The sequence below is a fragment of the Somniosus microcephalus genome, chromosome 33, assembly GCF_052327205.1.
Source record: "Somniosus microcephalus isolate GS21.2 chromosome 33, FLI_Smic_1.0, whole genome shotgun sequence".
Taxonomy (NCBI): domain Eukaryota; kingdom Metazoa; phylum Chordata; class Chondrichthyes; order Squaliformes; family Somniosidae; genus Somniosus; species Somniosus microcephalus.
Genome location: NC_141019.1, coordinates 21,082,619 through 21,095,971, shown reverse-complemented (window position 1 = coordinate 21,095,971; position 13,353 = coordinate 21,082,619). Strand labels below are relative to the sequence as shown.

General features: G+C 49.2%; 1 protein-coding gene across 1 annotated transcript in view; it reads left to right on the top strand.

The window, feature by feature from the left end:
* The first annotated feature begins 2,214 nt into the window (after positions 1–2,214).
* The window catches only part of bloc1s1 (biogenesis of lysosomal organelles complex-1, subunit 1), a 116,895-nt gene continuing 105,756 nt past the window's right edge, over positions 2,215–13,353 (top strand). Inside the window, exon 1 of the mRNA XM_085972712.1 lies at positions 2,215–2,362. Within this exon, the coding sequence (XP_085828838.1) occupies positions 2,302–2,362 (61 nt within the window). The 5' untranslated portion in view covers positions 2,215–2,301. The remainder of the gene's footprint in view (positions 2,363–13,353) is intronic.

Here is a 13,353-nt window from a genome sequence, read left to right as displayed (position 1 = left end):
GCTAGAGAGGGTGGTGGGTGAGGGAAAAATCAGCCAAGGCGCCCACTCCTGATTGCCAGTAATCCCTGTTGAAAAGTGTGTGTGTGTGTGGAATGTAGAAGAAGATTGGGCATGGCTGAAATACTCTGGATGATGCTATAATCTGCTGACACTCAAATGACTAGACCAACACATTTCCAATAATCATTGGAGTGAATGCAAAGGGGCAGCCAAAATTCATGGGGCCACATCCCAGTAAGGGTACATATCTACAGAAAGGAATAAAGACTTACATTTTTATAGCGCCTTTCACAACCACCGGACATCCCAAAGTGCTTTACAGCCAATGAAGTAATTTTTTTTGAAGTGTAGTCATTGTTGTAATGTAGGAAATGCGGCAGCCATTTTGCGCACAGCAAGCTCCCACAAACAGCAATGTGATAATGACCAGGTAATCTGTTTTTGTTATGTTGGTTGAGGGATAAATATTGGCCAGGTCACCGGGGAAAACTCCCTTGCTCTTCTTTGAAATAGTGCCATGGGATCTTTTACATCCACCTGCGAGGGGAGATGGGGCCTCGGTTTAATGTTTCATCCAAAAGACAGCACCTCCAACAGTGCAGCACTCCGTCAGTACTGCCCTCCGACAGTGCAGCACTACGTCAGTACTGCCCTCCGACAGTGCGGCGCTCCCTCAGTACTGCCTCTCCCACAGTGCGGCGCTCCCTCAGTACTGCCCCTCCGACAGTGCGGCGCTCCCTCAGCACTGCCCCTCCGACAGTGCGGCGCTCCCTCAGTACCGCCCCTCCGACAGTGCGGCGCTCCATCAGTACCGCTCCTCCGACAGTGCGGCGCTCCCTCAGCACTGCCCCTCCGACAGTGCGGCGCTCCCTCAGCACTGCCCCTTCGACAGCGCGGCGCTCCCTCAGCACTGCCCCTCCAACAGTGCGGCGCTCCCTCAGCACTGCCCCTCCGACAGTGCGGCGCTGCCTCAGCATTGCCCCTTCCACAGTGCAGCGCTCCCTCAGTACTGACCCTCCGACAGTGCGGCGCTCCCTCAGCACTGCCCCTTCCACAGTGCAGCGCTCCCTCAGCACTGCCCCTCCGACAGTGCGGCACTCCCTCAGTAATGCCTCTCCGACAGTGCGGCACTCCCTCAGTACTGCCCCTCCGACAGTGCGGCACTCCCTCAGTACTGCCCCTCCGACAGTGCGGCACTCCCTCAGTACTGCCCCTCCGACAGTGCGGCACTCCCTCAGTACTGCCCCTCCGACAGTGCGGCACTCCCTCAGTACTGCCCCTCCGACAGTGCGGCACTCCCTCAGTACTGCCCCTCCGACAGTGCGGCACTCCCTCGGTACTGCCCCTCCGACAGTGCGGCACTCCCTCGGTACTGCCCCTCCGACAGTGCGGCACTCCCTCGGTACTACCCCTCCGACAGTGCAGCACTCCCTCAGCACTGCCCCTCCGACAGTGCGACGCTCCCTCAGCACTGCCCCTCCGACAGTGCGGCGCTCCCTCAGCACTGCCCCTCCGACAGTGCGGCGCTCCCTCAGCACTGCCCCTCCGACAGTGCGGCGCTCCCTCAGCACTGCCCCTCCGACAGTGCGGCGCTCCCTCAGCACTGCCCCTCCGACAGTGCGGCGCTCCCTCAGCACTGCCCCTCCGACAGTGCGGCGCTCCCTCAGCACTGCCCCTTCCACAGTGCAGCGCTCCCTCAGTACTGACCCTCCGCCAGTGCGGCGCTCCCTCAGCACTGCCCGTTCCACAGTGCAGCGCTCCCTCAGCACTGCCCCTTCCACAGTGCAGCACTCCCTCAGTACTGCCCCTTCCACAGTGCGGCGCTCCCTCAGCACTGCCCCTTCCACAGTGCAGCACTCCCTCAGTACTGCCCCTCCGACAGTGCGGCACTCCCTCGGTACTACCCCTCCGACAGTGCAGCACTCCCTCAGCACTGCCTCTCTGACAGTGCGGCGCTCCCTCAGCACTGCCTCTCCGACAGTGCGGAGCTCCCTCAGCACTGCGCTGGAGCGTCAGCCTGGATTATGTACTGAAGTCTCTGGAACAGGGGGACATAATCCCAGCTGCATATGTTTGAATCCATTCGCAATGTGCAAGGTCTCTGGTGACTGGCACTCCTCATACTGCGCCAGTGGGTTGACAACTCTGGTTCATGGAGCAGCCAATGGGCCCTGCTGAACTGTTCACGTGAACCCAGTTTCTGGACAAGGGTGGCGGCGTTTCTCGCGAGAGTTAGGGTGAATTCCCGGCTTAGGGGTTTTCTCCGCGGCGCTCCTCGCTTTCAGCAACTCCGGCTGCGCCATGTTATCCCGCTTATTGAAAGATCATCAGGTCAAGCAAAACGAACGCAAAGAACTACAAGGTGGGTCCGGACATTGTTTATTCGCCGTGAGGCCGAACCTCCCCCTTCATCCTCGGTACTGGAATTGGGCTGCTGCGCACGACCTGAGAGCCAGGCCCCGATCTCCATGGAGACGGGCCTGTGCTCCCGCTGATTGGTGGAAGGTCTGCCCATATATGGAGCGCAGCAATAAATTCGCGTTCCTGATTGGCGGAATCAGTTGTCAATACTGCTCCAGCTGAGGTTTTAATTTCTTTTGCAGATAAAACGCAAACTAATGGAAGTGCTGTTGGATTGTGTGTAGGTGAAAAGAAATTATATTTAACTACTACTTGGGTATAATGTTCAACCTCTATCTCAAGTAATGAACTGCAAATCATACGTTGATAAACTTGCAGTGATCACAATACAATTGTTTGTGTTTGAATGAAAGAATTGCCACATGTGAGCAACGTTGAGCATCTTTCACATTGGCACAGCCAATTAATTGCTTTTGAATGCAGTTACTTGTGTCAGCCCTGGCTCAGTGGGCAGCACCCTCGCTCATGAGTCGGAGGTTGTGGGTTCAAGTCCCACTCCAGAGACTTTAGCACAAAAATCCAGGCTAACACTCCAGTGCTGCCCTGTCAGAGGTGTCGCCTTTCAGATGAGACATTAAACCGAGTCCCCGTCTACTCTCAGGTGGACGTAAAACATCCGACGACACTATTTCGAAGAAGAGTAGGGGAGTTCTCCCTGGTATTTATCCCTCAACCAGCATCACTAAAACAGATGATCTGGTCATTATCACATTGCTGTTTGTGGGAGCTTGCTGTGTGCAAATTGGCTGCTGTGTTTCCCACATTACAACAGTGACTACACTTCAAAAAGTACTTCCTTGGCTGTAAAGTGCTTTGGGACATCTGGTAGTTGTGAAAGGCGCTATATAAATGCAAGTCTTTCTTTCACTGTTATGTAGGCAAACAGAGCAGCCAATTTGGAGACAGCAAATTGCAAATGACCAGTTAATCTGTTTACTGGTAGTGAGGGAGGTATGTTGGCCAACACACTGGGAGAACTTCCTGCTCTTCAAATAGTGTTGTGGGATATTCTACGTCCAGCTTAGCTGGCAGATAGAAAGAAAAGAAAAAAATGCATTTTTTTTTTATATTCATTGATGGGATGTGGGCGTCGCTGGCTGGCTAGGCCTGCATTTAGTGCCCATCCCTAATTGCCCTTGAGAAGATGGTGGTGAGCTGCCTTCTTGAACCGCTGCAGTCCATATGGTGTAGGTACACCCACAATGCTGTTAGGAAGGGAGTTCCAAGATTTTGGCCCAGCGACAGTGAAGGAACGGCGATACAGGTCCAAGTCAGGATGGTGTGTGGCTTGGAGGGGAACTTGTAGGTGGTGATGTTCCCATGCGTCTGCTGCCCTTGTCCTTCTAAGTGGTAGAGGTTGCGGGTTTGGAAGGTGCTGTTGAAGGAGCTTTGGCGAGTTGCTGCAGTGCATCTTGTAGATGGTACACACTGCAGCCACAGTGCGCCGGTGGTGGAGGGAGTGAATGTTGAAGGTGCTGGATGGAGTGCCAATCAAGCGGGCTGCTTTATCCTGAATGGTGTCGAGCTTCTTGAGTGTTGTTGGAGCTGCACTCATCCAGGCAAGTGGAGAGTATTCCATCACACTCCTTACTTGTGCCTTGTAGATGGTGGAAAGGCTTTGGGGAGTCGGGAGGTGAGACACTCGCCGCAGAATTCCCAGCCTCTGGCCTGCTCTTGTAGCCACCGTATTTATATGGCTGGTCCAGTTCAGTTTCTGATCAATGGTAACCCCCAGGATGTTGATAGTGGGGGATTCAGCGATGGTAATGCCATTGAATGTCAAGGGGAGATGGTTAGAGTGTCGCTTGTTGGAGATGGTCATTGCCTGGCACTTGTGTGGTGCGAATGTTACTTGCCACTTGTCAGCCCAAGTCTGAATGTTGTCCAGGTCTTGCTGCATATGGACACGGACTGTGTCAGTATATTGCTCCTTTCACGTCCTCAAGATGTCCCAAAGTGTTTTACAGCCAATGAAATACTTTTGAAGTGTGCTGTTTGCTTTGTAGGCAACTGTGGCAGCCAGTTTGCACACAGCAAAGGTCTCACAAACTGCATTGAGATAAATAACCAGTTAATCTGTTTTAGGTGGTGTTGGTTGCTGGATAAACGTTGGCCAGTTAATCAGGAGAACGCTCTTGCTCTTTTTCGAGCAATGCAGTGCGGGTGGGATCTTTTACATCCACCCAAGCGGGGCAGATGAGGTTTCAGTTTACTGTCTCATCTGAATGACTCCTTGTATCGCTTTTTACCCACATCCCTCTTCCCCCACCCAACCCTACTTTTCTGTGTCCGCCCCTGGAAAAAAAACTCCCAACTCTCTTACAACTTCACTTACGAAATCCCAACTGTCCAGCCTTTGGTCCTCCATTCACCAAGACATTTCTGCTGCCACCAATGTGCTCAACCACCCCCTCACCACCACCTTTGATGCCCTAGTCCCTATTCAAACCATTACTCTTTCTCTCAAGTCCAAGGAACGCAGATGGCGGAGAATTGGTTTAGCCATTCACCGCCAGATCTGGCTGGACCACATAAAGCATTATCGGCCTACTCTTGTCTGCCAAAAATGCTCACTAACCCAGGATCATTCTGGAATGCAAAGGTAACCCCCGGCTACTATTTTCTACTGCTAACCGTCTTCTTAAACCCCTCTCCCCTGTCTCCTCCACCCTCATCTCCAATAACAAGTGTGAGGAGCTCATGGACTTCTTTGTCTCTAAGATTGAGACCATCTGATCAGCTGGCTCAGCCATTTCCCTTCCTTCCCCTAGCCCACTGGGCCAAACTTCCTCTAAGGTTCACCCCTGCCCTAGCCCTGAACTCACATCTTTCTCCAGTTTCTCTCTGATCTCCTCTCTTGACCTCTTCACACTCATCCTGCCTATGAGACCCACCTCCTGCTCCCTCGACCCTATTCTCACTAAACTGCTGACCACCCAACTTCCTTTTCTGGCCCCCATGTTAGCAGACATTGTTAACAGTTCTCTCTCCTCAGGTACTGTCCCCCTCTCCTTCAAATCTGCCGTCATCACCACTCTCCCCCAAAAAAAAAAAAAAAAAAAACAACCCTTGACCCCTCTGTCCTTGCAAACTACCCCCCACCCCCCCCCAACCTCCATTTCCTCTCTAAAGTCCTTGAATGTGTTGTCGCCTCCCAAATCCGTGCCTATCTTTCCCACAATTCCATGTTTGAATCCCTCCAATCTGGTTTCCGCCCCTACCACAGTACCGAAATGGCTCTCATCAAAGTCACAAATGACATCCTTTGTGACTGTGACAAAGGTAAACTATCCCTCCTCGTCCTTCTCAACGTGTCTGCAGCCTTTGACACGGTTAACCACTCCATCCTCCTCCAACGCCTCTCCACTGTCGTCCAGCTGGGTGGGACTGCACTCGCCTGGTTCCATTCTTACCTATCTAATTGTAGCCAGAGAATCACCTGCGACGGCTTCTCTTCCCGCTCCCGCATCGTTACCTCTGGTGTCCCCCAAGGATCTATCCTTGGTCCCTCCTATTTCTCATCTACATGCTGCCCCTTGGCGACATCATCCGAAAACATGCCGTCAGTTTCCACATGTACGCTGACGACACCCAGCTCTACCTCACCACCACTTCTCTCGACCCCTCCACGGTCTCTAAATTGTCAGACTGCTTGTCCGACATCCAGTGCGGGACGAGCAGCAATTTCTCCAATTAAATATTGGGAAGACCAAAGCCATTGTCTTCGGGCCCCGCTATAAACTCCATTCCCTAGCCACCGACTCCATCCCTCTCCCTAACATCTGCCTGAGGCTGAACCACACTGTTCGCAACCTTGGTGCCATATTTGACCCTGAAATGAGCTTCCGACCACATATCCGCAGCATAACTATGACCGCCTATTTCCACCTCCGTGACATCGCCCGTCTCCGCCCCGCCTCAGCTCATCTGCTGCTGAAACCCTCATCCATGCCTTTGTTACCTCTAGACTCGACTATTCCAACACACTCCTGGCCGGCCTCCCACTTTCCACCCTACGTAAACTTGAGGTCATCCAAAACTCTGCTGCCCGTGTCCTAACTCGCACCAAGTCCCGTTCACCCATCACCCCTGTGCTCGCTGACCTACATTGGCTCCCAGTCCGGCAATGCCTCGATTTTAAAATTCTCATCCTTGTTTTCAAATCTCATGGCCTCTCCCCTCCCTATCTCTGTAATCAGCTCCACAACCCCTTGAGATTTCTGTGCTCTTCAAATTCTGCCCTCTTGAGAATCCCTGATTATAATCGCTCAACCATCGGTGGCCGTGCCTTCAGCTGCCTCGGTCCTAAGCTCTGGAATTCCCTCCCTAAACCTCTCCGCCTCTCTCCCTCTCTTTCCTCCTTTAAGACGCTCCTTAAAACCGACCTCTTTGACCAAGCTTTTGGTCACCCGCCCTAATTTCTCCTTATGTGGCTCGGTGTCAAATTTTTGTCTTATAATATCCTGTGAAGCGCCTTGGGACGTTTTACTACATTAAAGGTGCTATACAAATACAAGTTGTTGTTGTTTCATCTGAATGACTGCACCTCTGACAGTGTTGCACTCCCTCAGTACTGCACTGAAATATGAGCCTAGATTATGTGCTCAAGTCCTGGAGTAGGATTTGAACCCATGGCATTCTGACTCGGAGGTGGGAGTGCTACTACCAAGCCAAGCTCACTGTCAGATGGGCCTCGGTTTAATATCTCAATCGAAAGGACAAAAAACAGCGGTGTTTCCTAGTCTGCCCCTTGTCACTTCTCCTGGCTCCATCTGTCACTGCCACCTGATGCTGCTCCTATTGTTCCAGGATTGTTGTGCGAGATCATGAATTCCCAGCCTCAATGTGCAGTAAAGTTTGATCAGTGGGAGCTGCAGCGTCTGGTGTGTGGTGATGAAGGGGGAATCAAGCAGGAAGAATTGGCTCCCAGTTAAGCAACGCCTCGGTTTTAAAATTCTCAACCTTGGTTTTCAAATCCCTCCATGGCCTCGCCCCCTCCCTATCGCTGTAATCTCCTCCAGTCCTATAATCCCCCTGGACCTCTGCGCTCTGCCTATTCTGGTCTTTTGAAAATCCCTGATTTTAATCGCTCCACCATTGGCGGCCGTGCTTTCAGCTGCCGAGGTCCTAAACACTGGAATTCCCTCCCTAAACTGTTCTGCCTCTCCACTTCTATTTCCTCCTTTAAGACGCTCCTTAAGACCTGCCTCTTTGACCAAGCGTTTGCTCATCTGCCCTAACATCTCCTTATATGGTTTGGTGTCACTTTTTTTTGATAACACTCCTGGGAAGCACCTTGGGATGTTTTATTATGTTGAAGGTGCTATATAAATATTAATTGTTGTTCGCATAAACTGGAGGGAGGAGAGGGGGAGAAGAATGCGAAGGTGGACTTGGAATGGCGGAGAGTGTTTGTGTGAACTTTGGCGGGGGGGGGGGGAGAGAAAAGATCCTCCATATAAATGCGAGGTTATCCACTTTGGTGGCAAAAACAGGAAGGCAGATTATTATATGAATGGCAATAGATTGGGAGAAGGGGAAGTGCAACGAGATCTGGGTGTCCTTGTGCACCAGTCGCTGAAGGTAAGCATGCAGGTGCAGCAGGCGGTTAAGAAGGCAAATGGTATGTTGGCCTTCGTAGCAAGAGGGTTTGAGTACAGGAACAAGGATATCTTGCTGCTGTTGTACAGGGCCTTGGTGAGACCACACCTTGAGTATTGTGTGCAGTTTTGGTCGCCTTATCTGAGGAAGGATGTTCTTGCCATGGAGGGAGTGCAGCGAAGATTCACCAGACTGATACCTGGGATGGCAGGAATGACGTATGAGGAGAGATTGGGACGATTCGGCTTATACTCGCTGGAGTTTAGAAGAATGAGAGGGGATCTCATTGAAACTTATAAAATTCTAACAGGACTGGACAGACTAGATGCAGGAAGGATGTTCCCGATGGCGGGGGAGTCCAGAACCAGGGGTCACAGTCTAAAGATAAGGGGTAAGCCATTTAGGACAGAGATGAGGAGGAATTTCTTCACCAGAGAGTGGTGAACCTGTGGAATTCTCTACCACAGAAGGCAGTTGAGGCCAATTCATTAAATATATTCAAGAAGGAGTTACATATATTTCTTAAGGCTAAAGGGATATGGGGAGAAAGCAGGGACAGGGTACTGAATTTGGATGATCAGTCATGATCTCATTAAATGGCAGAGCAGGCTCGAGGGGCCGAATGGCCTACTCCTGCTTCTATCTTCTATGTTTCAGCATCTTTCCATTGAGTGTGTACTCCCATTCCTTGTTTGGCCCTCCAAGATTATCTCACATTTTTGCCTGTCTGCCTATTCTGCTAACCCGTCTAACATCCACCTGAAGTCTTTTACAGTCCTCCACGTTCTTTGCCAAACCCCTTACTTTTGTTTCAGCAATAAATTTTGAAATTGTTCTCTTTCGGTCCAAGTAAAGTATATACAAAGTGGAGCTAGTAATGATCTTTGGAGTGCACCACTTGCAACCTTTCTCCACTTGGAGCAACATTTATTAACCCTAACCCTTTGTTTCCTGTCAGTCAACCAACTTCCTTTCCAGTGCCCACTCTCTGGGCTCACACATGGTGCTGACATACCACTTAGGCATGTCGCTCTGACGTACCGTGCAGAAATCTCTGCGCTGCTCCAATTCTGCCCTCTTGCGCATCCCCGATTTTCATCGCTCCACCATTGGCAGCCGTGCCTTCAGCTGCCTGGGCCCTAACCTCTGGAATTCCCTCCCTAAACCTCTCCGCCTCTCCTTCCTTAAGACGTTCCTTGAAGCCTACCTCTTGTGTGGCTCGGTGTCAAATTTTGTTTGACAGCGCTCCTGTGAAGCGCCTTGGGATGTTTTACTACATTTAAAGGTGCTACAGGAAACTCTCGATTTACCGGCACCTAAATAACCAGAAATCTCTGTTAACCGGCAAAATTCAAGAGTAGGTTCAGGTAAGTTTTACTTCATATTAGTGGCCGTTCCTGGATCTGTGGCTGTGTAACCGGGGTTTTCCTGCACCTGTTGCTAAGCAACAGGGACGCCTGGATCTTGTGGCCGGGGTTCCTGCACCTGTTGCTAAGCAACAGGGAAGCCTGGATTTGTTGCTGTGTACAGGGCTCTCGTACCTTTTACTATACCTCTCTGTAATCGGGACTTTTTGATATACCAGCACCACGCCGGTGCCGGATAAAAAAGAGTTTCCTGTATATAAATACAAGTTGTTGTTGTTGTTGGTATACCACTGCGACACACACTGCTGACGTATTACACAATGGAATGCATTTTTGCGACAACTTTCGGCTTGTTTTTGTAAAATAAAATACATAATGTAACAAGACCATTTCACTCTACAACCTTTCACTGAAAGACATGTTCAAGGCTGACTGTTTTGTAAGGGACATAAAATAAGTTACTTTTTGTGCTGTGATGACTGTTGCAGTTGGAAAGATTTGAGCTACATTCTTCGTATAGAAAGCCAGCATTGTCAGGGTCACTAGAAAGACAAAAAACCGATTCATTCCCTTCAATTTAACGAGTCCAGCCCAAGATGCTAACCTGTCTTTCTCTCTCACATGCTGATTGATCTGCTGTGCACTTCCAACATTTTCTGTTTGATTTCAGACGTGCAGTGTTCATCGTTCATGGTTTACTCTCTCTATCCGTAAAGATTTGCAGGTTCAAGGATCGGTCTTACTTTGAAGCATGAGACGTTCTGGGGCTGATTTTTCCTTGCCTAATACCCTGTGTGTGCCAATTTCTTGGGTGTTAAAGAGAGGGAAAAAGGGGTGCAGCCCTGTAATGCTGGGCTTCCACCCTGTTTGCACTTGGCGCACGTTTCATAGAAACATAGGAGCAGGAGTAGGCCCTTCGAGCCTGCTCCGCCATCCAATATGATCATGGCTGATCCTCTATCTCAATACCATATTCCCGCTCTCTCCCCATACCCCTTGATGCCTTTTGTGTCTAGAAATCTATCTATCTCCTTCTTAAATATATTCAGTGACTTGGCCTCCACAGCCTTCTGTGGTAGAGAATTCCACAGGTTCACCACCCTCTGAGTGAAGACATTTCTCCTCATCTCAGTCCTAAATGTCCTACCCCGTATCCTGAGACTGTGACCCCTTGTTCTAGACCCCCCAGCCAGGGGAAACATCCTCCCTGCATCCAGTCTGTCTAGCCCTGTCAGAATTTTATACGTTTCAATGAGATCCCCTCTCACTCTTCTAAACTCCTGGGGCATCTCCAGCCTGGGCAGAAAGCTCCTGTCTGGAAAAGGGAGAGCTTTTAAATTGGGTGTTAATGACATTGGAGTGATGTAATCGCGCCTCACATGTCAGTTTGCGGGCCTAAAGTTGGACGCGCACCCGAGCAATCGAATGCTCATGGAACTTGAGTGTTTGTAACACTCAGTTTGGAGGACCCGTAAAGAGGCAGCCAGCACTTTCCTAGGAAAATTGGCCCCTCAATATTAATGTTTAATGTACGAGAGCGTCGGGAGAGCAGGGAAAACAAACTGAGTAAATTTGCAAAAGTGACGTTACAGTCAATGGAGTGGAGGAGCCCGTGAATGGCAAGTGACGTCACGGCAAGCACGGAGGAGGAGCTCTGAGGGTGAGTAATCTGGTGAGTTAACAGTAAGTAATTTTTTTTAACAAAAGCAGTCTACCTAATTTTAATTCAGGCCATCAATAAAAAGACTCTCGATGTGTTGGGACTGTAGTATGTGGGAGTTTGTGGACAGCGAGACTGTCCTGGCTTCCCACACCTGCAGGAAATGTCTCTGCCTTCAGTCACTCCGGCTCAGAGTCATTGAGCTGGAGAGCGAGTTAGAGACACTCCGAAACATAAGGGAGGGGGAGGAATTTCGGGATAGTTTTATCCAGAACACCGTCACACCCCAGAGGAAACCAGAAGTTCAGGAAGGGGAGGGTCTTGACTGTCAGGGAGCCGGGCAGCGGGGACTTAGGAGAGGTTGAGAAGGTGGTCCCGCAGACACTGATCCTGTCCAACAGGTACGATGTACTCGCTGCCAGTGAGGACAATGAGAAAGACTGCGGGGAGGACAACCACAATGCAGACCAAGGCATCGTGGCTCAGAAGGCTGTCTAAGTGGGGTAGGAGCAGAATAGAAATGTAGTGCTGGGGGATTCTATAATTAGGGGGATAGATAGCATCTTCTGCAGGCACAAACGAGAGTCCTGAAGGATGTGTTGCCTACCCGGTGCCAGGGTAATTGATAACTCAAGGCGGCTGGAGAGGAATCTGGAAAGGGAGGAGGAAAATCCAGTTGTCATGGTCCATGCTGGAACAAACAACATAGGGAGGAGGTCCTGCTGAGGGAGTATCAGGAGTTAGGAGCCAAATTAAAAAGCAGGACCTCGAGGGTAATAATCTCTAGATTATTGCCTGAGCCACGTGAAAATTGGCATAGAGACAGACAAATCAGGAGAATTAACACGTGGCTAAAGGGCTGGTGTGGGTAAGAGGGGTTCCTTTTTATGGGACACTGACACCAGTACTAGGCCAGGAAGGAGCTGTACCGGTGGGACTGACTCCACCTGAACCGGAATGGGACCAGTGTCCTTGCCGAAAGGGATCTACAAGAACTGCAACAAGCCTAAATAGAATCAAAACCGGAAAGGAGAGCATAGGACAGACTAAGGGAGGACATAAATGGCCTGGGAATAAATAGAGTTCTGGAAAGGAGTGTGAAACGATAGTTAAAAATAAAGTGAGAGGAACTGCTATTAAAAATGAGTTAAACTGTCTGTACAGCAATGCACAGTGTCTGTAATAAAACGGGAACTGGAGGCAATAATTCGTTGCGAGGAATCAGATAAAGTAGGGATTCCTGAGACATGGCTACAGAAAGATCAGGACTGGGAATCAAACATTGCAGGGTATAACATATATTTAGAAAACATAGAGAGGGGGAAAAAGGGGAGGTGGAGTAGCTGTATTTATTAGAGATAACAATGGCAGTAGAAAAAAGTGATGCAGCTATCAGCAAGACAGAAATAGAATCCATGTGAATAGAGATAAAAGATAATAAAGGATCAATCACACTAAAAGGGGTTGTTTACAGACCACCTAATAGTGGAAGGGAGGTGGAGGAAGAAATATGCAAACAAATTAGGGAAATGAGTAAAAAACATAGAATAATAATCATGGGGGATTTCAACTACCCAGATATTAATTGGACAGTAGAGGTAGGTAAAGGGGATAAGGGAATGGAGTTCCTACAATGTGTACAGGATTCCTTTCTAACTCAGTATGTAAGAAACCCAACAAGGGAGGATTCACTACTGGGGAATGAACCAGAGCAGATAAGAGAAGTAAAAGTAGGGGAACATATAGGCAATAGTGACCATAATATACGCTTTAAGATAATTGAGAAGGACATAAGCATGACAAAGACCAGGTTAATAGATTGGAGAAAAGCCAATTTGAGGGGCTGAGAATAGAACTTGGGAAATGGACAACAATATTGGCAAACAATGATGTAGAACAGCAATGGGAAACATTTAAAATGGTGTTCAACAGAGTCCAGGAAAAATATATTCCGGCACAAAACAAAAACAAAAACAAACACAACACTAATGAGACACCATGGATGAATAAAGATATAAGGGAAAAATTGAGGGTCAGGAAAGAGGCATACACTAAGTTCATGAACAGCAGGGGAAAGTGTGACAAGGGAGAATACGAAGAGATTAGGCGAGAAGTTAAACAATTAGGAAGTCAAAGAGGAACTATAAAATTAAATTATCAAGGCACATAAAACAAAATAGTAAAATATTCTACAGGCACATAATTTTAAAAAAAAAAGGAAATTCGGGATGGGAATAGGGCCACTAAGGGATGGACAGGATAAAATTACAGGCAGCGATTGCGAAATGGCAGAAATATTAAATA